This window comes from Lynx rufus, unplaced genomic scaffold (genome assembly GCF_022079265.1).
Source record: "Lynx rufus isolate CCGP_SWC_20201006 ecotype Redwood Valley unplaced genomic scaffold, mLynRuf1.p SCAF_9, whole genome shotgun sequence".
NCBI lineage: Eukaryota > Metazoa > Chordata > Mammalia > Carnivora > Felidae > Lynx > Lynx rufus.
In genome coordinates, this window is record NW_025814897.1 from 105,779,144 (window position 1) to 105,803,004 (window position 23,861).

At 60.1% G+C, this 23,861-nt stretch overlaps 1 protein-coding gene across 1 annotated transcript in view; it reads right to left on the reverse strand.

Annotated features, from left to right (window-relative positions):
- SYT7 (synaptotagmin 7) overlaps positions 1-23,861 on the reverse strand; it is a 65,680-nt gene that overhangs the window by 17,156 nt on the left and 24,663 nt on the right. The window contains exons 8-12 of the mRNA XM_047072088.1: positions 17,006-17,136; positions 12,612-12,691; positions 8,473-8,604; positions 7,343-7,567; positions 3,596-3,967 (exon numbers count right to left, since the gene is read on the reverse strand). Coding sequence (XP_046928044.1) covers positions 3,596-3,967; positions 7,343-7,567; positions 8,473-8,604; positions 12,612-12,691; positions 17,006-17,136 — 940 coding nt within the window. The remainder of the gene's footprint in view (positions 1-3,595; positions 3,968-7,342; positions 7,568-8,472; positions 8,605-12,611; positions 12,692-17,005; positions 17,137-23,861) is intronic.

Sequence of the window (23,861 nt, forward strand, 5' to 3'; positions counted from 1 at the left end):
CCAAGGTTAATTCATCGCCAGCGCCAGCGGAACAAAGGTCAGAGGCTACTTGCTCTGACCGTCTGGGCCCCTGGGAGAAGAGGGAGGGGCTCCATTTCCATCTTGCTTTGAGACTGTGCAGGCAGGCTCCCAGGTGAGAGGTTCTTAGAAAGCTTGGAAATCCAATGGGCACTGCACCCTGTACTTAGGGAAGCCCCTCGTAAAGACATCTCTGGGTCATGGTCAGCCAGATGTCCTTGATACTGGGAAGGGTCCCTGGACACACGGCCCATCAGAGGAGAATGGAGGTCCCTTCTGGCATACGGTGCACTGGCCATCACGGGCCTTCTCTTGAGTACCCCCCTTCCTGGAGATCCGGGGAATAACCGCCAAGTCTTTTGGGTCCGGTTCTGGGGCCTTTCCCTGGAGAAGCAGTCCAGAAGTCACCAAAAAACAAAGGTGGAGACAGAGAACGTGCAGGAACCTGGCAAGGTCTGGAGAAGTCCTGCAGACTCGTGTGTGTCGGGAGGAAGGTCTGGAAGAGGCTGTGACCATCCTGCTTTGAGGGAGGCTCAGTCCAGGCAGACAAGGAGCTGCTATGCGGACAGCAGCACGGGGCCAGCGGTCAAGGTGTGACAAGTTTTGTATGGGGCACTCTCAGAGAACCCCTGGGTAACTAACTGTGGGGTAACCCTGCAATTTCCAGGGCCAAAAAAATGACCTGTTGCCCCTCAAAGCCATCGGAGTTCACGGGCATTTTCTGTAGTTCATCCAGCGCTGGGTCTCTCATCCAAACAAAGAAAGAGGGGAATCTCGGATGGGGCAGGCAGGAAAGCATGTCTCAGGAAGGGCCAAGGGGAAGCTGGTAAACCTGATGGAATGTTCTGGAAGGGGGAGGGGGATCCTGGGTCAGGAAGTCTGCCCCTTCAGCCACAGTCGGAGAGGGCAAGGTTTAGATAAGAAGGGCCAGCTGTGGTTATTTCCCAGAGGGTGGTCAGAAAGGGAACTGGAGTAGGAGAGGGGTGGCCCTTCAGGGTGGGGGGGGCGGCGGTGGGGGGGTGGGTGGGAGATGGCCGTGAGGGCCGAGGGAGGGAGGGGAGCTACGTGGTTGCACTGTCCTTCCAAAGATGTCCAGGCATCTTTGTCCTGGGCCTGTCACTCCAAGGCTGACCCTCGTGCCGGCATCTAACTTTCGGGGAACAACTCCACTTCCCTCAGGACAAATCCTCCTTTTCTTCTCTGCCCACCGGTACTGTTTCAGAGTTGGTAAAATTCCATTTGGCTGCTCGGGAGCTGGTGGAGCTGGGGGAAGGAGAACCCAGCGAAAACAACATGTTTTTCCCTCGGTTAATGCATTTTTCAGATACTCCTTGTCGCTCTTCTTAAAAACAAAACGGCTCCTCTGCATAAATTCCCAATTTGTCATTCTCTCCAGCAACACAGGCTGCAAGGGTGAGAACGAGGGACAAGAGGAGGGTCTGGGGAGAAGCTGGTGGTACTGGGTGAGGGGGGAGTTCACACCCATTAAGCAGGAGGAACGGCCACCCTCCCCGCGAGAGGGGGTGGGGTCCTGGGAGGCCTGGCCGGCCCTCCCGCCCTGACTCTCTACCTGGAAGGCAGCATCTGGGGCAAGAAAAGGGCCTCAGAAGCACACCAGCGAAACTGGAAGGCAGGGGTCAGAGGTGGGCAAAGTACAGCTGGTGGCCTGTCTTCCTACAGCCCACAAGCTAAGAATGGCTTGTGCGTGTTTAAAGTGTTGCTTTAAAAAATGTGATCGAGACCACGTGTCCCACAAAGCCTAAAATATTTATAATCTGGCCCTTTACAGAAAAAAATTTGCCGACCCCTGCTGTGAGGAATGACAAGAGGCGGAGGTGGGGAGCTGGGTGAGCTCCAGAGGTGGCAGGAGAGGGGCCCATAAAGCCAGAGGCGGGCAGAGGAGTGTGGACAAAGGATGCTGGTGTCTGAGCTCCGGCTCCTCAAATCCCAGTTGGCCGGGGGCTCAGAGGGCAGGGAAGAGTTGGTACACAGAGGCTTTCCTGCAGCCGCGTCCTTTCTTCCCAGGGCCTGGGGACGGCCCCTGCCCCGGTGTGGTGGCTGCTAGAACAGGAGGCAGGGTAATGGCTATGCCAAGAGCAGTCTGAGCTCAGGAGGAGCCGAGGGGTGCGGGGCCCGCGGGCTCCCGGTTCTGTTCAAGCCGCAGCAGAACCAGTTCCCTCCACTCTCCTCATTCGCACCAGTGCCACCGCATCCGTCCGGAAACAAACCACCACCTGGAAGCCAGGAGGCTCTGCTGGGCATCTTGTCGCCTGCAGGCACCAGCTGGATCCCCAAGGGTCCTCGGATGGGGGAGAGCCCCAGCAGAGGCACTGCCTGGATTTGCCGAGTAGAGTCACAGGCAGCACGCGCTCCCGGGCCGGGGCCACAGGCCACTTGCACGGGTATGGGAAGCTGGCGAGGCGGGGCCTCTTCTGTGGGGGTGCCTCTGCCGCGGCCAGTACTCCTGTCTGCCCTGGAGGCCTGGAGTCTCAGCTGGAGAGGCAGGATGCTTGGAGGGACCTGCCCTGCTTGTCTTCAGAATCCCCACATCTTGCCAATGAGCTGGGCTTTGACCTTGGCCTTCCCTTTCCTCCTCCCTTTCTCCTCTCCCAGGCTTAGTGCTGGTCTCTTGCTCCATGAAAAGTGCTCCCAGGAAGACCTGGGTGATGGGAATAATCCCCAGAGCCTGGAAGGAAGGTCATGTTAGGCCGGAGGAGGCGACTGATACCAGGGACAAAAGCCCAGGTCTGCCCTGGGCTCTGAGAGTCCAGATGCCCAGAGTGATGGCAGAGAGAGGGAGCCCTGGGTGGGGGCCCTACCTGTGAGGGGGGTTCAGGGCAGCGCGTGGTTGGGGGGAATGAGGGATGGCTAAGATACCCACGGTGTGTGGTTACTTCCCAGACCCGTACACTTGAAAGGCTCTGATTGAGAAAGTACGGTTTCCAAAGCTTTGGGGGGAACATCTGAGGTTTGTCCTCAGGGGATGGGTCACTCTGGGAGCTGGAGGACAGGTGGCTGTAGAAGGTCAGAGAGGCAGAGGACAGGGCTGATGGCAGGGACAGAGGAAGTGAGAGGGAGGGAGGAAGTGTGGGGCGGGAAGGTGAGCGGAGTCGGAGTCGGGTTACAGGGAGGAGGTGATCTGGAGGGTTGGAGGCAGGGCCGGTGCCCAGGTTTGGGGGGAGGGGAGGAGGCTGGCAGGGAGGCCAGGAGCAGCCTGGGACTAGCGGGAAGAGGAGGCCGACCTGGTGGCATTGTCTAGTGTCCCCACTGACTTTTAGTGGGGGTGGGGGGACCTTCTCCAAGCCCCGGGAAGGGAATGAAGTCGTGGGGGGAGCTGCGGTCTCCAGAGGGGTCGCTCAGATAAGAATCCTTCCACGGGGATGGGGGACGGTGGGGGGCCGGGGGTGGGGTGGGGGTGGTTCGGGCAGGAGCCTCCAGCCACAAGAGGCTGGGGAGGGGTCGGCCGAGTCTGCTCCCGCAACCCTGGCCACGGAGGGCCAGGGAGGCTCCCAAGGAGACGAGGGGAAAGAGGCTGGGTCGGGAGGTGGGGGCCGGCCCGCTCAGGGGGGGCACTTACAGGAAGGATTTCATGTCCAAGCCTCGGTTTCGAATCTGCCCCACCACGTGGTCCCAGCTGCCCGGGTTGGAGCGGCTGCGGCCGCCGCCGGCCGCCCGGTACTTGGAGCCGGCCGAGGCGCCCTGCCGGGCCTGGCCCCTGCCGTAGGCCCGGGGGTTGGGGCCCGGCGCCGAGCCCGTGTGGGCCTGCAGCTGGCCCAGGCTCTGGCTGGTGGTGGGCTGGCTGGGCTGCCGGCCCCGCTGGTGCTGGCTTAGCGGCTGTTGTAGGCTCTGCTGCCGCATCAGGGTGCGGGGTCGCTGGCATTTCGGCTCTCCCGCGGAGCTGGGGATAGACTCAAGGGTAGTGGCCGTGGACAGGGTGGAGTCCTCGAAACTTGGGGCGGGCGGAGGAGAGGAGAGAAAGGAGAAGCAGGTGAAGGGATCACAGTGGAGGAGAGAGAAGCCGAGGGTCAGGACTAGGAGGCCCCGGTGCGGGGCGCGCGCGCTGCCGGACCTCGCCAGGCCTCCGTCACGGTGGTCGCCGCTGCCGTTGCCGCCGCCGCCTCACCCGGGGGGGGGGGGCACCAAACCCCGAGCCCGCCCTGAGGTGCCCAGGTCGGCCCGGCCCAGCCCACCCTCCGGCCTCGGCTCAGCTGGCGCCCCGAACACCTCCTTGTCTGAGTGGCCGCGGGAGCTGTGGAGGCTGGAGGCCGCGTGGTGAAGGCGGCCCCAGGGCCCTGTGCCTGCCGTGTAGGAGGGAGCTGCTGCGGTCTCGCTGGGGGACCCCAGGAAAGTCTGCCTCTGTGATCTAAGCAAGGCTGGCCTTTGGAGGCATGAGGAAACCCAGGCCGGCGCAGGGCTGGCCTAGTAAAGTGGGGCGAGTCTGGGAGAGCCAGCGATTTGTATGTTTGGTCCATGGAGGCTGGGGATTGTCCCCGGACTCCCAGACCTCCGCGTTACGGCCAGGGCCGTCGGTGCAGATCTTTGCCCTCCTTCCAGACCTCCTCGTTTCTAGGTTCAGCATCCTTTCCTGATATCTTGGGAATGCCTCCCAGTCAGAGGAGGGGACCCAGGAAAGGAGCAGATGAGCCGGGAGCCCCGGGAACCACTTCTCCGGCCACTGTTCTGATGGAAAACTGGGTGACCGTGCATTTGCAAGAGGCCACCCTCCTAACGGGCCCACCGGCATCCCTGAAAAGTGCCAGTAAGGGGGCGAGGACAGACAGGGAACAGGACCCGGCTGATTAGAGGTAGTATGAGGTCAGAGTGACCCGGGTTCAAGCCCCATCTCCGCTGCTTCCTGACCGTGGGACTTTGGAAAAGTGAGCCCACCTCTCAGATTCTTCATAAAACCCAGGTGAAAAGTAATCCTTGAGCTGCCTCTGCCCCAGGGTTGCCACGAGGACCTGATGAGGTCTGGCCCAGGGACATGCGTATTAGCTAATGCTCCCCGTGCCAGTGGCACCCACAAACATCGCAGGAGATGGGGGTAGGAAGGGTTAGAGACACACACCCCCACCAGCCTCCCCAGGCAACCTGTCTCCTTGGTCCCCAGGCCAGAGATTTCAGCACCTCCGACCGGCAGGGCCAGAGCTCAGAGGTGCCAACCTCCTTCTCTGTCCTCTCCCTCCATTTCCCAAACCAGTGGTCTAGGGCAGGGGTTGGCAAACTATAGCCTGGGGGCCGCATCCGGTCCACCACCTGTCTTTGTAAATAAAGTTTTACTGGAACACGCTGTCATTAATTCACATCCTGTCTATGGCTGTGACAGGCTTGAGTAGTCCTAAAAGGCACTATGTGACTTGCAAAGCCTAAGTATTTCCTATCTGGCCCTTTACAGAGAAAGCTTGCCGACTCCTGGTCTAGGACCACAGGGCAGCTGTGTCCCCTTGGGGGAGGCGGGGGTGGGGGGGGCTGCCTGAGGGAGGGGCCCCAGGGCCTTGGAACCACTTTCACCACTGCAGCCAGACCTCAGCTTTGCTCATCCCGAGCCTACCCTGGGAACCAAAGCACAATAGTTAGGCTGCCCCTGTGGGCTGAGAGAGAGAACGAGAGAGAAAGAGAAAGAGAGAGAGAGAAAGAGAGAGAGAGAGAAAGAGAGAAAGAGAGAGAGAGAGAGGCAAAACATAGCTTTGGCTGGGGTCCTGGAGAGGGCAGCAGTCTTGCCTGGCTCAGGTCTGGAGTGGGGGCCACCACCAGGGACAGGCCCAGGCCTGGCCGGCCAGGTAGGCCCACAGATCCCTGGGGTCAGGCTGAGGCAGGGGAGGACGATCCTCGGACGGCCTCCTCCTCCTCCTTGCTGGCCTCATTTTGATTTCCTATCACATCCAAAATTAGTCCAATTTACAACCTCTCAGTCACAGGAAGCTAAACTTGGTGCCTCCAGGCCCGGAGCCAGCGGATGGCACGAAGGCTTCAGCCGGCCTGGAGTCTGTGGCCGGAGCAGGCTGGGGAGGGCGGGGTGCTGGGCCCGGATCTCTGAGGGGGGGTGTGGGGCCTCCCTCGGAGACCTTCCCGAGGCTCCACGTCAGGGCAGAAATCCACCTGTGTCCCCTCAGGCCGACAAGCAAATATGGTCTCAACACGGGGGCCGTCAGTGGTCCCAAAGGCGGGAATCACAGGCCTTCTGAAGAGAACCAGGAGGAGGCTGATTGGAGGGAACAGGACAGCCCACAGCTACGGAAGGGTCAGGGCTGCTGGTCTTCTAAGTGAGAGGCTGCTCCCTTTAGCTGGGAAGGAGGCAATTGTAACAGCCGAAAAGGGAACCTGAGTCCCAGTGGACGAGAAGGGTCACAGTTCAAAGGATTTAGAGCCTGAAAGGGCTCAGCTCTGGGGAAATGGAAGGTTCTACAAGCCCAGATGAGAATAAGGCTGCCCCATGGTGGAGGAGGAGAGACCACCCTCTGCTGAGAACGGGGTGGTGGGGGGGGGGTGGCCAGCCCTACATCCATGGCCCACGAGAGGCACTGTCTCGTTCGGCAAGCTCAGAGAGCTCTTAAAAAGGAAACGGCCCTCTGTCCGACGTCCAGACCACCCTCGTGAGAAAAGAGAAGCTCGCTGGGGCTCAGCAACCCAACCGCCAGGAACACACAACCCAACCGCTGACAGTGGGACGGCTCGCTGCCCAAGACTGGGACAGCCAGTGGGGATGGCCGAGGTGAGGATGAACTGATAGCGACGGCCCAGCTGCTCGCGGTGGCCTCGCAGGACGGATGGTGTCATGGTGCAAGCAAGAGTGGGGCAAGCCGATGGAGGCGCCGGATGGTCAAAAATGGAATGGCTCAGCCGCTGGGTCTAGAGCCATCTGCTGGCTGCAAGAGGGAAGGCGCGGTGGCAGGTGAGCGGCATACACAGGCTGAGAGTGGGCCAGCTCCCCGGGGGATGGGATGGTCCGATGGCTGAGCAACCGCGGTGGCCCGCAGAGGGATGAACTGACGGCTGAGATGGGGCGGCCAGTCAAAGAGGATGGGATGACCCCAGGATTGAAATGAAGCTGCCGTGGGGGCAGGAAATGGAATGACTTGGTCACTGGCAAGGAAAGAGACCGATGAGGGCGGCAGCAGCCGGAGGCCGAGATGCGACACCGTGCGGCTGTTAGTTGCGCCCGATGGCAAGGATGACGGGAGTCTCATGAAGGGATGGAATGAGCCAGGGGCCGAGGACGGCACCTCTGGGGGCAGCAGCGGGCGTGCCAGGGGGTCCCGCTGTCCACCCTGGACGGGGGCAGGCCCGAGCTCACGGCTCCGGCGGCCATGGGGCCATCACTCACTTGGACAAGTTGAGCTTCCCTGCGGCCAGGTGGCTCTGCACCGTCCGCCAGCGGCCTCTCCCCGCCTTGCCGCCGCTGCCCGGCTCGCTGGGGGCGGCCCCGCCGCTTCTCAAGGCGTCCTCTCCGGGTGGCGGCGCCGGTGCCGGCTTCTCCCCCAGCCGGCCTTCCCGCTCCACCGCCAGCCCCGCCGCAGCGGCCACTTTGGCGCCCGACAGGAGGGTGCCACTGGAGGCACGCAGGAGGCAGCCGGGCCAGAGGGGCACCGGGGGTGGCGGTGGGAGAGAGAGGGCGGGCCACACGTGGGGGTGGGGGGTGGGGTGGAAGAGGAAGAAAAACAACGACAGATAAAAGGAAGAGAGAGACAGCGAGAGAGGAGGAGAGAGAGACAGACGGACAAGAGACAGACAGAGAGAGAGAGAGAGACATCAGCACTGCAAATGGGTTAACGGCAGAGCCTGCAGAGAGGAGAGAGGGGACCGGGCGGGCGGGGGGTCGGAGAACAACGCACCACGACAACGGAGGGGGGGCCCCTCCCCACCGCCTGGGGCAGGGGCGGCGGGGGTGGGGGGAGGGCAGCCACCTCCAAGTCTATCCCACAGGACAACGAAGGGTTAACGACGGAGGAAGAGCGGGCTGTCCAGGCCAGGAGGCCCCAAGGCAGGGAGAAAGAGAAAGCCGTGTTAGTCAGAGTTCATCACCACCACCACCGTCACCGCCATCACCGCCACCGCCACCACGACCACGACCACCGACCACCGACCACCGACCACCGACCACCGAGCAGCCAGGGCAGCAGCACACAGCGGGGAGGAGAAAGCGAGCCACACCGAGAGGGAGGGACCGAACGGGCAACCCCATCCTGACTGCACAGAGGGGTGGGGTGGGGGGCCCCGGGGGGGGGGCTGCGGAGGGGCTCTCCTGCGTGGCTGGCCCTGGGGGAGGGGACGGGAGAGGGGCAGGCGGGCGAGGGGAGGCAGGAGGGGTTGCTCGTCTCCATGGTCAGCCTGCCCATGGGTGCGTGGGTGGGGAAGTCCGGGGAGAGGAGCAGGAGGGGCGGTGAGGGCCGGGAGGGGGAGGAGGGCGTGCGCGGATACTCGGTACATATGATCAAACCAGGTAAAGTCACTCACTTGAGGGACAGTCGTGGGTCGCCATAAGGGGCGTAGGGTGAAATGTTTAGAATAAACTCCTTGGGAGGATAGGAGCTCCATTTCTGCTGCACTGTGCTCTCATTGTTATTCCAAAAGTCTCTGTCTAGATCGCTGGAGGGGCAGAGAGAGAGGGGAGAAAACAGGGAGATACAAGAAGAAACAAGAGCTGCAAGTCCTGCGGGGGCAGAGGGGGGACCGGGGCCCCGGGGGCCGGGCGCACACAGAGTGGAGGGGGCCAGGGTCTGCTCCTGCGGGAGGAAGAGAGGCGGCCGGCACACACACGCACGCGCCCGCACACGCGCACACACTCGAGGGCCGGGAGAAGCGGCGCAGAAAGGAGGCGAGCTGCAGGCAGGCGCCACTGGAGCCTCGCACCCGGGAAGCTGGTGGGAGAGAGAAAGATGTTGAGAGAGGAGGGGAGGAGAGCGGGCGGGGGACGGGCCTGGGGCGGGATGGCGAGGGCAGCGGGAGAAGGAGAGGGTACCGGTTTCTGGCTGGAAAGAGCGGAAAGGTAGATCAGACCCTGCCGCCAACTGGCTGGGTGGCCCCCCTCCCTGCCCCCCACCTGGCCTCGGCCTCCCTGCCTGCCAAACCCAGAAGGCTGGCTGTAACCGCTGGGCTGTCGGCTCTCCCAGGGGAGACCTGAGGTTCTCCCCTCTTCCATCCACCTCCACTGAGCCACTCCTGGGGCAGGCCGGGCGCCCGGCCCCGTCTTTCTCCTCCTCCCATTGGCCTGAGGTCCCCCAGCCTCCTCTGCTCTCTCCCCTCCTAGGACACGGTCTTTCCGTGACATTGGTGGGGTCTCGGTGGAGCTGCACTTTGCACTCACTGCAGACGTGGTGGTTGGGTCGCCCCTTCCACCCCCAGAAATGAGAAGCACCTCCAGGCCCCTGACCTTGCTGAGGGTGTGACCAAAGTCACCAGGAGCCCTTCAGGTCCAATGTTTTGGGGCCCGTGGTGGCGGGGAGCCTGCCCTTCTCTGTGGGGGCTGATGGGCACGCTCGACCTCGGGCCCTTGACACGTACCTGACCTGCCAGCCACGGCAGCCTCTCCCTGTGCCCCTGTCCCTTTCCAAGGTGGAGTCTGGAAGGGACCCTCGGCCCCAGTCTTCCCACCCCCTCCTGCTCTGAGACAAGTCATACCAACGAAGCAGATATGCTGGAAGCACAGAGAATGTGGGGACTTCCGTTGGGGGCGGGCTGCAGAAACCTCAGCCGTCAGAAGGCACAGCCTGGAGATCCCAGGAGCCAAGGACAAGGGGCTCCATCAGCTTGTCTGTCAGGCTCCTGGGGCCCCGAGGAGCAGGCCTGGGAGCACAGGGAGAGGAAAGGCAGAAGAAACAGGCCAGAGGAACATTCCGGAAGGGAGCCATGCCTGAGACCTCAGAAGTGCATCTAGGGAAAGGGGCCCCAGGGAGGGCTGTGGGGCATGGGCCCGGCTTGTGTCGGGGCTGTGCCATTGCTCAAGGCCAAGGCAAGGGCCCTGCTGGGGGCGAGGGAGGGCACTGCGGGGGAGGCACACCCCCTGGGGATGGAGCAAACTTGTTCTTGGGGGGCCTGCTTCTCCCCCCCCCCCTCAACGCTGGAGCTTCACCTTGACCTTGACCTTGGTTCTCAGCCTTAGACTTGGGAACAAAGGAGAGAAGCTGAGCTGCCACCACAGGCCCAGAGGAGATGGTGGTCCCGGCCCAAGGGGGTGTGGACAGCACATGTCTGTCCAGAGTGCACCCTGGAAATGTCTCACAAGGACTGCCTACACGGGGTTCAAAGCCAAAGTCCTGAGCCAGTCTGTGAGTAGGGCAGTGGAGGCTAGGGTGGGAGAGGCAGGACAGGACCTCAGCACTGGGAGGCCCCTCCCTGGGGAGGATCCCTCAGCAGAAGACCCTTTCCCTGCCAGAGACATCCTTTGGTCCCCGTCCTCCAGCATAACAGAGATGGAACAGTTGGAAGGCCTCCCTCCCCCTGCCCCCTCCAGATCTCCAAAATCGAGGGCCATCCAATCCTAGGTCCTGGAGAGAAAGAGCCACCAGGGTCATCACTGCAAGGCTGGTCTCCCACCCTCTGTTCCAAGGAGCTTCAGGGTCCCTCATGTTGTCTGTTGCGATACTGGAAAAGAGGATCTTTAATTTTAAAAGTTTGGGAAACACAGGTTCCTCTACTGCAGGACTTCTCAGAGCCTTTAATGTGTCAATGAATACCAGTATCTCCAAGAGGGAGATACAGTGTGCAGTGTTTCCCAAACTTAGTTGGTCATGGAACCCATGAAACCTCAATGATTCATAGGGTGACTATTAATCATTGACGGAGTGCTTTGAGGAACACAGTTTGGGAAGCACTGCTGAAGAATGCAACTTCCCGGGATCCTTGACAAAAGATCCCTTCGGAAGAGGTCCTAAGCCCAGGAGGAGATCGTGCAGTGGGTGAGCCTTACTTCCTGCCACCGTACTGGCTTTGGGCCCTGGCAAGAGGTAAAGGCCTAGGAACCTAAGGGCATGTAGACATGAACGGGTGGTGGTTTCGTTCCTCTGAGGCAGACGCTGTGACAGCTCAGCAGGGTGGGAGGGGGCAGGGGCTGCAGGGCTACAGAGAAGTGGGGGACCCACTGCTGCCCCCGCTTGGTCTTAGAGCACTCATGGATGCTGTCCCAGCCTGCGGAGCCTGCTGTCTGCCCTCCTCCTTGCTGGGCATCCCGTCTCCTCTCACAGGCCCTTTCCACGACTATCCAGAACACATACAACCCCAGGTTACGGTCACCTGGCAGAGACAGGCCCCCTGGCCCAGCTGCAAACTGGGTTAGGGGCCTGGTCTGGAGGCGGCGGAGGTGCTGGGCTGGCCCCACGTGGTACCTCTCTGCCTTCGGGAAGCCTGGGGCCTGGGCTCTGCCACAGCCCTTGAGACCTGCTAGCTCTTGGCTTTGAAGACTGGAGAGTGCACAACCAGACCCAGCTTCAAAGGCTCCCCGAGGCCTCCTCCTGAGCCTCCTCCCACCCCCAACCTCGGCAGACCCACCCCGCCACTTGCCCACCTCCCCCGCCCCCCCCCCAACCGCCAGACACACACCCACCGGAAGCTTCTGTGAAGGCCCCAAACAGGGTCAGAGCTAGAGATGAAAACAGAGGAGGAACAGGGAGGGAGCCCTCAGGAGCAGGGGAGAGGGAGAAGGGAGTGGGAAGAGAAGAAGGGAGAAGGATGGACAGGAAGGGGGACAGACTAGGCAGTGGGAAGGGGGCAGGAGAGAAGGTGTGGGGCAGGGCTGGTGGGGGCTCTGAGTTAAAGGGAGGCGGGGTGGGGCGGCTCTCCTTCAGGCCAAGCCCCTTGCTGGCAGGCTCGGCCCTCGCCAGGCTAGAATGGAGGGGCACCCAGCCCTCCCTCGGCCCGACAGCCCCCCCAGTGAAGGCCTGCGTTCAGCAGAGAAGGCTCTCCTCCCGCTCCGAGCCTCTGGCCAGGTGGGGAGGTTGGCGGGGGGCTTCCCTTTGTGTGTCCCAGCAACCCTGGCCAAGGCGGTCCGGGGAAGGCAAGCCTGCCTACTTGAAGAGGGATCTCAGAGCGGGAAGTCTGGGTGCTTGAGAGGCAGCAAGACAGGCCTTGGGGGCCAGGAGTGACAGAGAAGGGAAGAGTCCCCATTGCTCTGCTTCCCCAAGTGGCCCAGCACTGAGGTCTGCCCACCTTCCAAGTCACCCTCAGGGTACTGCTGAGGTCTTCAATGAGAGCCTGAGCACCCCAGGAGAGGGGATCCCAGCCCAGGGGCTGCGGGAGGAGCTCGGATATGCAGGGGAGCTAGGAGGGGGGTGGGGATGGTGTGTGATGTGGAGGAACCAGCAACCAGGGTTGAGGGAAGAGGCAGACAGTGCTGGGAGTGAGCAGCCGGAAGATGGGGCTGGGGTCCTTGGAACGCTGTGAGGGTCTGAGGGACACAGGCAGAAAGGGTGGAGCCCTGGGGCCACCCTGAGGTGCTAGAAGTGTGTGGGGGCCGGCGGGGGGGGGGGGCAGGGAGAGAGAATGGCCCCAACGCGTGAGGGGGAAACTGAATGCGTGTGGCCAGCTCTGGGGAGGGGGGAGGCTCCTCCCACTTGGGCTGCCTGGGTGCTCCCACCCCAAACTCGAAGCCTGGCACCTACTTGATGGCCTTCTTCTCACTGCGCCCACGCCCTGAGTCTGGCGTGCCCACGGTCTCCAAGGAGTTCTTGTAGCGTTTGCCCTGTGGAGACAGCACCAGGGTCACTCCTGGGAGACAGGACTGCACCCTCCCTGCCTCCCCAGAACGGGCCTGGGTAGGGGAGTGGGCCGTGGCAACAAGATCTGAGGCCAAGGTGTGAAGGCGTCACCACGGTATGTGCTCCCCGGTTGGTAACTCCTTGGCCCCATAAGGCTCTAGGACCGACTCCGCTCCTTGACTGGCACCCCATCCCTGACCCCCAGGGATGGGGCCCCTCCTGTCTGCCTGTCTCCTGGGGCTCTGGCCCGGCTCCCAGAAACACATCTCCCTCTGCCACGGACAGACGGCTCTCAGGCGCCTGGCCACGTCACCGCTCCCAGATGGTGGGGGTGGCATCCTGCAGGGCAAGGTTGGCAGTGGCCAGTGACGTGAACGGCGGGGGCGGGGAGAGGGCCTCGTGCCCAGTCGTGCCCAGGACAGTGCCCAGCACTGTCTGGGGGCTCCCTGGGGTCCTCCTGCCTCAGGCAGTAAGGCAGAGTGGGGCTGGAGCGCTCTCCTTTATAGGAAGGCAGCTTTGGGAAGAAAGGCTGCCCCCCAGCTCTGAGGCTGGGGCAGCCGACCAGCACCCCAGAGTTCCTCACGCCTGCCTGAGCCGGGGGGAAGGGCACGGCCTGCCGTCCAGGCGCTCTGGGTCCCCTGGCTCCAGGAAGGGCCATGGCTGAGCTGGGGACTGGGCCTGCTGCCGGGAAGGTGAGTGCCATTCACCTTCTCGGTTTGGGTTTCTAAATTTAGCTCATGCAGCGCCCAGCACCATTAACATTCCTGACTGTCACCAAGCGTCCTCACGTGCACCAATTGGCCATGGGCCTGGGGCGGGCCCAGGGCCGATGCGGGCAGTGGGGTGGCAGCACACACACACACACACACACACACACACACACTGACACGTGCACACACGTTTCCCCAACATCCCACATGTGCACCGACACCACAGCCACAACACTCGATGACTCTGCCCGCCCTAAAGCAAAATGAAAGCCGCACCACGGTGCTCCCCGTGCTCCCCCGGCACTCCTGCCAGCCGCAGCCCCTGCCAGGGCACGGGAGCCGCCCATTTGGGGAGCTGGGCAGAGGTAGCAGAACCCCCCAGAATGGTGTGGGGAAGGGGGTGGGTCCTCATTCCATCTCCAGCGCCCCCAGGTCTCAGGGGCGACTGGGTCCTGGTCCCAGCAATGCCACACCTTCCCCACGTCACCCCGGTTGAAGCTCCTTGCCCTCTCTGACCTCCTTTTCCTCCTTTCTGAAAAGGTGTGCTGTCTCCAGATGAGCCCCGGGTCCCTCATCCTTCCAGGTTCTCATCGCAGAAATTACTACTTCTCTCCTGGCTTTACTTTAGCTCCCACCCCGGGGGAACACAGCCCAAAATGGCAGGGACTGTTTGGTCTCTAGTACTCGGTATGGAAGCTGGCACCCCAGCAGTTCTCAAAAAATGATCACATGGGAGCACCCCCCCACCCCCGCAGTGCCCCACCTGCCCTGGGAACTCAGCCCCAGCTGTTGCCTCTGAGCCCAAACTTTAAGAGTTAAAAAAAGCAGAGGTATTGGATCCTCTGAGTCTACAAAAGCTGCCCTCTCTCAGCTCCAGCTCTGCTCTGTCCCATCATTACCCAGAAGTTCAAATCCTGAACAATGCCCAGTCTGGACTGGGAAGATCAGGGCCTGGCGTCGTTCCATGCTGGCCAAGGGCCCTTCTCTGGGCAGGACACAGGGAAGAGCCCCATCCCCAGCATTCCCCCACACTTCAGGCAGTGTGGCCCAGGGAGGACCCTCCAACCCCACCCCTCACTCCCTCTCCTGTCTCTCCCTGGCCTCGGCTGGAGAACCTGCCTCAGTTAGCACCTGCTTCTAAGGCCGGTCAGCTGCCCCTCCCCCAGGCCAGGCCTGGCTGGGGTGGGCTGTCCCCAGTTCATCCAGGGCCTGCCCCTCTTTCTCCCACAGCTCAGAGAAGTTTCCCCTCTGGCTGCAATGATCACTCTGCAGCAGGAGCCGTGGGACTATGGGGGACAGGAACGTGGGCAGGACTTGACTTGGGGGGCAAGGGGATGTTAATGGGGCAACGATAGGAAACCCAGGCAGCGTCCAGGAGACACTGGGTGGCTCCAGAGGAACCCAATACCATCACCCTGCTTCTCAGGGAGGGGGTTGGCCAGGCTGATCTGGAAAAAGCCAGCTGGAGATTAAGGAAGTTATTAATGTTTGGAAATGGGATCTGGGCTGTCAGGGTATCACATCACTGCTGCTGGGGGGACAGGCGGGCAAGGAGAGCCCAGTAACTGTGCAGGGAGCGTTTTAAAGCCCCTTCCATAAAGCACAGAGACAGTCCAGGCAGAAAGCTCCCAGGGCCCTCTGATGTGGGGGGCCGGGGGAGGGGTTGTGGCAGGGTTGGGGGCTGGGCAGCTCGGGGGAGAAAGTCAAAAGGGACAGACAGACTGTGGCTTGGACCCCTGGAGAAGTTCCTGGCTGGAGGCTGGGAGGAGGGGCTGGGGCTCTAAGATGCCTGAGGGGCTTCCCGCACTGACAGCCCCCCACCTGCTACAAAAAGCTGTCATCTTCGGATGCTGGTCCCCAGGTGAGTGGGGTGGGGGTGAGGCTCTCACCACAGCACACACACACACACACACACACACACACACACACACACTGCAGCACTTACCACAAGAGGCCGGGACAGTGGGGACGAAGCAAGCTTCAGCTCACTCCGGTGGGGATCTGATGAGAAGCACATCCCATCATGCAGAGGTGAACACACACATACACACACACACTGCACCAATACCCTCAAAGTCGACGCACTCAGCACAAAGCCCCCCACTCAAGGTCACCCGCAGGGCCTGCTCATACACTTTCCTCTGCCTTCAAACACATACAGACGGATGGACAGCCCGACAGGCCGACAGGCCCCGCAACAAGACGCACAGGGCTGCAGTGTGTGCGTGCTCAGCCACTCCCACGGCCTCTGAGGACACTCGCATACGTAGGCACGTGGCCAAGCCCCCTCCTCCACCTCCCCAGATGCAGACACGGGAGATCCAGGGACAATGCAGGCAGCCAGCCTATCTCCACATACCTGCGCTCCCACACCCGGAGTGGGCCCAGGTTACGCATACGCTCATACTTGGGGCACAAGGGGGCCTTCTCCATGGCTCCTCCCCAGAGGAAGGAGCCACCTGAAGCTGAATATCCCGGGATGGAGAGCCGTGTTCCCAGTTCCTGAGTGTGCCTTTCCTGAAGGAGACCTGCTGGGTTATGGGCCTCTTGGGTCCTTCCCAGAGGTATCTGCCCCCTTTCCTTCCATAGGATTGGGGCTTGAAGCCCCTACCTACACAGTGCCCACGGCCACAGCCCTCCTCGCCTCGTCCTTAAGGCCCCTCTGTGACCAGGCAGTGACACCTGGCCCCCACTCCCACCGTGCACAATCTAGGAAATGGAGGTACCTGCCAGGGACCCTTCTTCACCTAAGCCCAGGAAAGTCCCCACATCTGGGACACCTCTGGGTCCACCTTTAGGAGTGCCCCACCGCACCCCCCCAAAGTCCCCACTGCACTTCTGGGTTGGGACAGCAGGACTGGGGTAGGGGAGGAGGAGGGGAAGCGGGGTGGTGGTGAGGGGGGGTCTAGCCTTGCAGCCACTTCTGGGGAACTGGTGGCTGCAGGCGGGTAGATGGCTCAGCCCGGCTCCCCCTCCCGGGGCCTTCGGGTGATGAATGTCCCTCCTGATGGTCTCGTTACTTATTGATGGCCTAATCCTGCTCGTTAATTCCCCAGCCCTCGTTAAAAATGAAAAGAAGCCGTTTGTGCTTGTACAAACCCCAAGAACCAGGATGGATGTGCGGGAGCTGGGGGTGGGGCGGGGCGGGAAGCGCCTCCTCATTGGCCAGGAGACAGGGCTCGGCCACGCCCAGCCCTGGGGAGGTGGGGCAGTGGGCGGCAGGGAGTGGGGCGGGAGGCGCTGGGGTTGGAGGGAGCCTAGATTCTCCGTCTGCGCGGAAGCATACGGTTCTTTATGCCGCAGGTGGGGCGTGTGTGCGTGTAGTTGCCAGCGTGTGGAACGCCTGAGACCCACGTCTGTCCACAAACGTGTCCCTAGGTGTGTGGTTCTGGGTGTACACCCAGACAGATGGGGCCAACATCCAGGCAAACGCAGTGCGTGCATGCGTGTGAAATTCTGCGGAAACGTGCCTGACGACGTGGGCAAGTGGATCATCTGCGCGCGCCCTTGGGCGGGTTCACGAGCCAGTAGTTGTGGGGGGTGGGGTGCAGGGCCAGGCCCCAACCCCCGGGCCCTCAGGAGCCTCACCAGTTTGCGCTGACACCAGTGGCAGAGGCCGCAGAGGACGACAGTGACGCTAAGGCTGACGGTGATGATGGCAGAGACCAGCAGGACATCGCGGGTGGGCGCCCCTGGGGAGGACACACACAGGTCAGACCCTCATTGGCCAGGGCCAGCCACCCTCCCTTGGCTCAGGGCCCCCCAGAACAATCACCCGGTCCTTCCATTTGGCCCCCCACTGGGAGTTCTGAGTCTCAAGTTCTATTCCCAGCGAGATCTTGCTGGCTGACCTTAGGAAGTTCCTTCTTTTCTCTGTGCCTCAGTTTCCTCATCTGTAAAATGGGGGAATTGTGCAGGTTGAAGTTCCTCCCAGGCCCTCCCTGCATGGGCTCTGCTGAGTCCAGAGGGTCCACACCATACCCCAAACTTGACATCTCAAAGGGAGAGGCCGTGTGTGTCCCCCAGCGCAGCCAGGCCTCAGTGGACACTTCCAACCCCCCTAAAAAAGCCACTGCCTCTGCACAACCTTCCTGCCCAGCACCCTTCCATCCCCTCCAACACTGAGCCACAATGCCAGCCGACTTTGCCCAAAGGACGATGACTAGTTCCTACAGTCTCTCTCAGGCCACCTGCCCCACGGGCACTAACAGACCCTCAGAAGTATCTGGCCCAAACTCAACAGCGACATGTGTAGTCAAAGAGGGAATTTCTGGAACTCTCAGACCAGCCCTCACTCCCTTTAGCTCAGCTTTCCTTGGGCTGGAAGCCCACCCAAGTGGCCTCTGTACACATTGACCAAGCCTCAGCCTCAGGTCCCACCCTGTAGGTTCCAGTCCCACCTGAGACAGGCTCCTGTCTTTTTTTTTTTTTTTTTAATTTTTTTTTTCAACGTTTATTTATTTTTGGGACAGAGAGAGACAGAGCATGAACGGGGGAGGGGCAGAGAGAGAGGGAGACACAGAATCGGAAACAGGCTCCAGGCTCTGAGCCATCAGCCCAGAGCCCGACGCGGGGCTCGAACTCACGGACCGCGAGATCGTGACCTGGCTGAAGTCGGACACTTAACCGACTGCGCCACCCAGGCGCCCCAACAGGCTCCTGTCTTAAATGCTCACAGGGGCCACCCGGCAGCTTCCATTCCAAGAGCTCCGGGGTCTCATACTTCAGGAGTGGCAATGGTGATACACCTGCCCTGGGAGGAAGATCCCAGGTTTCTGTGCAAATTCCACCACTTGCTAGCTGTGGCTTTGGACGAGTCGCATAACCACTGAGTTTTCTCCCGTGGAAATGTGGATTAAACCTCCTCCCTGCCTTCTCCCAGGTGGTTGCAAACACGAGCCCAAACCAAATGCAAGGAAAGCAAAATTTCACCAGAAATTCTCATGTGGGGGAGTGAGTCGAAAGAGAGCAGCATAGATCACACGTGCACTGTAAATATGTGTGCACTAGGATGCGTCCTAAAGACAAGTAGACACTGTTTATTTACAGAGGAGCCTGCGTGGGCTTTTCGGTGCCAGCGATGGTGGTAATTAAGAGTTGACGGTATCTGTCTGGTCCTGCTTCCTGCGGTTTTAACTTCCGGGCTCCCAGTCTCTCTTGCTTGGCTGTGGGGCCTCGTGGAGAAGGGCCCAGCGGTTCCCCCGGGCTCTCAGGGGCCTCGGGGCTCCCTCCTGCCACCACTCTAGTGCTCTAGGCAGCCAGTTTAGCACTTGGTCTCCCTAGAATCCTGCTTGGGCCCTGCCTCTCCCTTCTCAACTTCCTGAGCCTCCCAGCTGTGGGAAAAGGCCACCTTGATCTGGTCCCCACCTGTCCACCTGCCGGGCCAACTAAGCTTCCTCCTGTCCGGGGGGTCCACAGGCTCGGCCCCCAGGAAGTCCCTGCACCCAGTTCACTGTCAACCTCAGGGCACACAGTACCCAGGAGCTCTGACCTGGACAACCAGCAGGCACCAAGGAACTGGTCCTGCCCTTCCCAGCCCGGGGTGGAGGAACACAGCTCTGCCAGACTGGAGGGGTCACATCTGCCAAAGTTCTCAGGCCAAATGGCAGGCCTCCGTCTTTAACCTCCAGGCTTCTGAGGGAAGGGGGGCAAGACAAGTGGGGACAGTGGTAGCCATAGTAACCATAGGTCTTGCCACCAAAGTCCCAGGAAAGGGGCCTGCGCTTTCCCCAGCTCCATAGGAACTTCTCCTGCCCTGCTGGAAGGGTCTGGGAAAGCAGGTGACCTTATACCTTCCTCTGCTGAACTTGCTTTTATTTTTATTGAAAAAAAATTTTTTTTAACGTTGATTCATCTTTGAGAGACAGAGAGAGACAGAGCATGAGCGGGGAAGGGGCAGAGAGAGGGAGACCCAAAGCAGGCTCCAGGCTCCGAGCTGTCAGCACAGAGCCCGACGTGGGCTCGAACTCACGAACTGCGAGATCATGACCTGAGCCGGAGTCGGACGCTCAACTGACTGAGCCACCCAGGTGCCCCTGAACTCGCTTTTAAATAAAATAAATTCCATTCTTGGACTGAGCGTTCTTCAGCCACTATCCATTAAGAATCTATCATGAGGGGCGGGGCGCCTGGGTGGCTCAATCAGTTGAGCATCAGACTCTTGGTTTTGGCTCAGGTCATGATCTCACAGATCATGAGTTCCAGCCCTGAATCGGGCTCTGTGCTGACAGTGCAGAGCCTGCTTGGGTTTCTCCCTCTTTCTCTCTCTCTCTCTCTCTGCCCTTCCCCACCCCTCTCAAAATAAATAAACTTAAAAAAAAAAAAAAGAATTCAGCTAATTATTTCTTAGCATGTCAGGTGCCCCAGAACCAGTGAGTGGCAGAACAGACAGCCTGGGGCTCCAGACTCCAAAGTACCCAAGAAAAGACCCAAGTGTGAGTGAAGCTTCTGCCTCTTAATAGCTGAGTGGCCTTGGACAAGGGTCTTAAGCACTCAGTGTCTTCAAGTAAAGATCGAATGGTGCCCACCCGTGGGGTTAGTGTTAGCACTCAACAGATAGGTATTATTTTTAAGGTTGATGGTGTTTGTTTTGTCTCCGGTGTAAACAGAGGGCTCTGGGAGCACAAATGAGGAAGTGACCGCTGGACTAGGGAGCTATCCGGGGAGGCTTCCCCGAGAAGGGGTATTCGGTGTGGTCTGGCGGATGGCTGTGAGGTGAGGTAGGATATTCCAGGCATAGGAGGCAGCAAGAGCCAAGGGGGGAAGGGATAAAGAGGAGTCAAGCACGTTGTATGAGGAACTGGACTAGGTCAGTGGGGCCTGATGGGGAAGGGGCTTGTCTGTCAGGCTGAGGGGCCTGCTGTGTTTCGCAGGCCATGGGAGCCATGGAAGGTTTTTGAGCAGGATCAGAGGGGGTGTTAGCAAGCTCTTGCTGTGGCAGCTGTGGTGCTGTGGTAGGAGGCCCGTTCCAGCTGGGCTCCTCTGCTCTAACACGCTCTTCATGCACCCCGCCCCCCCTCCATACATCTTGGCCATGGGGCGATTCTCAAAGGCGCCTACCTCCTCTCTCTGCCAAAAAAGGGCTGTCTCAAAACTGTTTCTCAACCCCTACTGTAGGAAGAGGGCGCCTGAGGACAAAGCCTATCAATCCCAGGAGCCAGGGGGCACACACTTGGAAAGGTCCCCAGAGACCCAGGGAGGGCCCATCTTAAACAATTAGCATTCTGGGGGCATGCAGAAGGAGCACTGGGCTTGGAGTCTAGGAAAACGAGTCTGAGGCCGTTCTGGCCACTAACCAGATGTGGCCATGAGCAAGGCGATCAACCTCTCGGATGTCAATGCCTTCATCCATGAAAGAGCTGCCCCTTCCTCTGATGACGAGACAGGTGTCCTAGGTGCTCCCCGCGGGGTAACAGCTCAGCCCTTCAAACAACTTTAGTAAACATTACGGTTGTCCCCATTTTGCAGATGGGGAAACTGAGACACAAGAGGGTCAAGAACCTTGTCCGAGGTCATTCTGGTAGCAGGTCGGGGACCCAGGATTCAAACCCAGGCAGCCCAGTTCAAAGGCTACTCTCTTTGCTTTGGGTGCCCCTTGGAACTCTTAGGGTTCCCAGGAATTTCTCTGGGGCTACGGAGGCGGATGCTGAGCCGATGAGGCCATGGTCTCTCAAGCCCTCTTCAACAAGGCAGCACCATCTCCCTGGTTCACATCTTGGCTTTTGTAGAAAGTTCCATTTGAAGAAAGAGATGGGTTGCTAAGGAAAAGCTGACCCCCCTAGATCGGGGAGCCTAGGATCCTCGACAGCACAGGGTAGATGCTGTCATCTTACAGGCAACGAGTCTGACCCCTCCCCTGCCCAGGCCCCCAGTTTCCCCCAGAGAGCCCTCGGAGCCGGGGTGGAACAAATGCATGTCACTGCAAATTGCATTGATGCTGTGACCGAAAGTGACATGGTGTCCTCAGCCAGCAAGTGACATTGCCATCAAGGGGTGCTGGCGTGGGCTCTTGCCTGCCAGCCGGAGCGAACCCATTCCCACAGCATGGAGCCACTCTGTTGGGGGCTGGAAGGGGCCTCTGCCATCATGGAGTCTGGCCCCCCGCAATGCGCAAACCCTCCGGGCAGCCCTGTGGGTGACAGGAAGGAGGCAGGCCCTCCACCAACAGGCATCATTAGGGAGGGTTGCTGTGTCTCGTGCTGAGCAGAATCTGTCTCCCCAGAACTCCCCCTCCCAGGCCCCCCTCGCTCCCCAGCTTGCCCTCCAGAGCTGCTGGGAACCAGCCGGCTCCCTCTGCCACATGACAGGCCTCCAAATCCTTGCCGACAGCTCTCATGTCCCCTTCCGGTCTTCTCCAGGCAAAGCCGCTCTGGCCCTTCTAACCCTTCCTCCGATGACATACATGGTTTCAAGTCCCCTTAGCGTCAGCATATTAACATTTGGGGAAAGAAAATATTGCAGCCCTCGTCAGCCTTTGACAGGGCCGGGTTCCACAACCTACCCTTGGACAGAGGAGACATCCTGGGTCCCGGGGCTGAGACACAGACAAGGGCAGACAGATGACATCAGGAGGCCCGGGCGGCAGGGTGAGCCAGGCTTCCCGGGTCCGATCCCCGAGGTGTCTTGGGAGTGAGGTGTAAGCTCAGGTTTGTTGCTGCCTCTCTGCCCAGGCCTGTGGCGGGCACGTCAGCTGACTAGAGCTCAGAACTAAAGATGATCCGGCGGGGTCCTGTGGATGGGGCCTGTGTTCCTGGCCACACCATCAGCCAAGGAGCTCTCAGGGTAAAGCCTGTGTGCTCGAGAAGGCAGCTCGCCTCTGAGCGTGGATGAGACGCTCATGCGCGGTCTTCCCCTCTAGAATGTCAGCTCCTTGAGGGTAGGGCTTGCTCTCTGTTCGCTACTGTCTTCCCAGAACCAAGGAGGGAGCCGGGCCTACAGCAGGTGCTTGGCAAATGCTTGTTCAAAGAATGGGTGAGTAAGAACCTCAGGCCTCTAAGAATAATAATTACAGAGGCTACCACTTATTAAGCACCCACTCTGTCCCGGACTACAGGGTCCACAAAGGCAAGGGCTGTATCTGCTCTGCTCATTCCGGATATTCTGTGACAGGCTGACATATGGGAAGTACTCAGTAAATATTGTTAAATGTTCAGTGCTTGCATGGTATCCCGCTCGTCACCCACACAAGATGGGAAGGAAGAGATGGGAGAGACTGCAGGACAGAGTTTGAGCCTCTCTCTTTTACACACACACACACACACACACACACACACACACACACACACACACCAGGACCTCCTTCATTCTTCCTCCATGCCACCTTTGCCTGACAGTTCCTGCTTTTTCTATACCCAGATGAAAAGCACCTCTTCCAGGAAGCCTTCCATAATATCCCCAGTGGGAATTAATTTCTCCTGCCTCTGAGCTCCCATCACCCTGCGCCTGCGCCCTTCTTTTCGGGTGCAGTGATTAAGGGCCAGCGCTCTGGAGCCAGACTCTCTGGGTTCAACTCCTGGCTCTTATTCTTCCGTGACGTGTGACCTAAACTTTGCGTGCCTTTGTGTCCCCATCTGTAAATGGGGGCTAATAACAGTACGGGCCTCATAGGACAATTGTGAGGTTTAAAGGAATTAGCACATATGATGCACTTAGCACAGTGCCGGACACAAAATAAGTAGGCAATAAATGCTAGCTATTATCATAGCATTACCACGTCAGCCCTATATTAGAGACGTCTGGGCCACGGAGCTGGCGCTCAACGAGTGTTGAATAAAATACTGAAGTAGATACACATCTAGTTTTTCCCCACGGACAGCAGAGGCCAGGGGTCACGTCTTACTCAATTCTGGGCACCCCAATCCCTGCCCCAGGGCTCGACCACGACCAAGAGCATCAGTGAATCCCTATGGCAGGAAGGGGGAGGGCGGAGGCCAGTGGGGGGTGGGGGGAGGCAACAGCTGGAGCCAGGCTGGGTTTCAGGTATGAACTGCAGACCTGAGCCCGTCTCTTGCCAGAGCTCTGCCCCCACTCCCAACTCCTTCTCATCTCCTCAGTAAGCCATAATTTATGGATGAACAGAATCAAACAGGACTGCTGGCTGCTGGGATGCCCTGGGGAGCTGCCGGAGAGGGAATGGACTTCTGAGGGCACGCTCACCAGCTGCCCGGGGGGTGGGGAGAACAGGAGGGGACCCAGAGGGGGAGGAGGTACACACACACACAGGTCACAGACATGGACACCCACAGCTCGTACACACACATGCACACGCCTCAGAGACACTCTTGACACAGACAGCCGTGCAGCCCACACCCCACACATGTGCATGCAGGTGCGCGCGCGTGCACACACACACACGCACACACACAGAAGCCACAGAGGCTCACCCCTTGCACAGATACCCGTGCTCATTCACACACGTGCAAAAATACACACCTGTGCACGGATA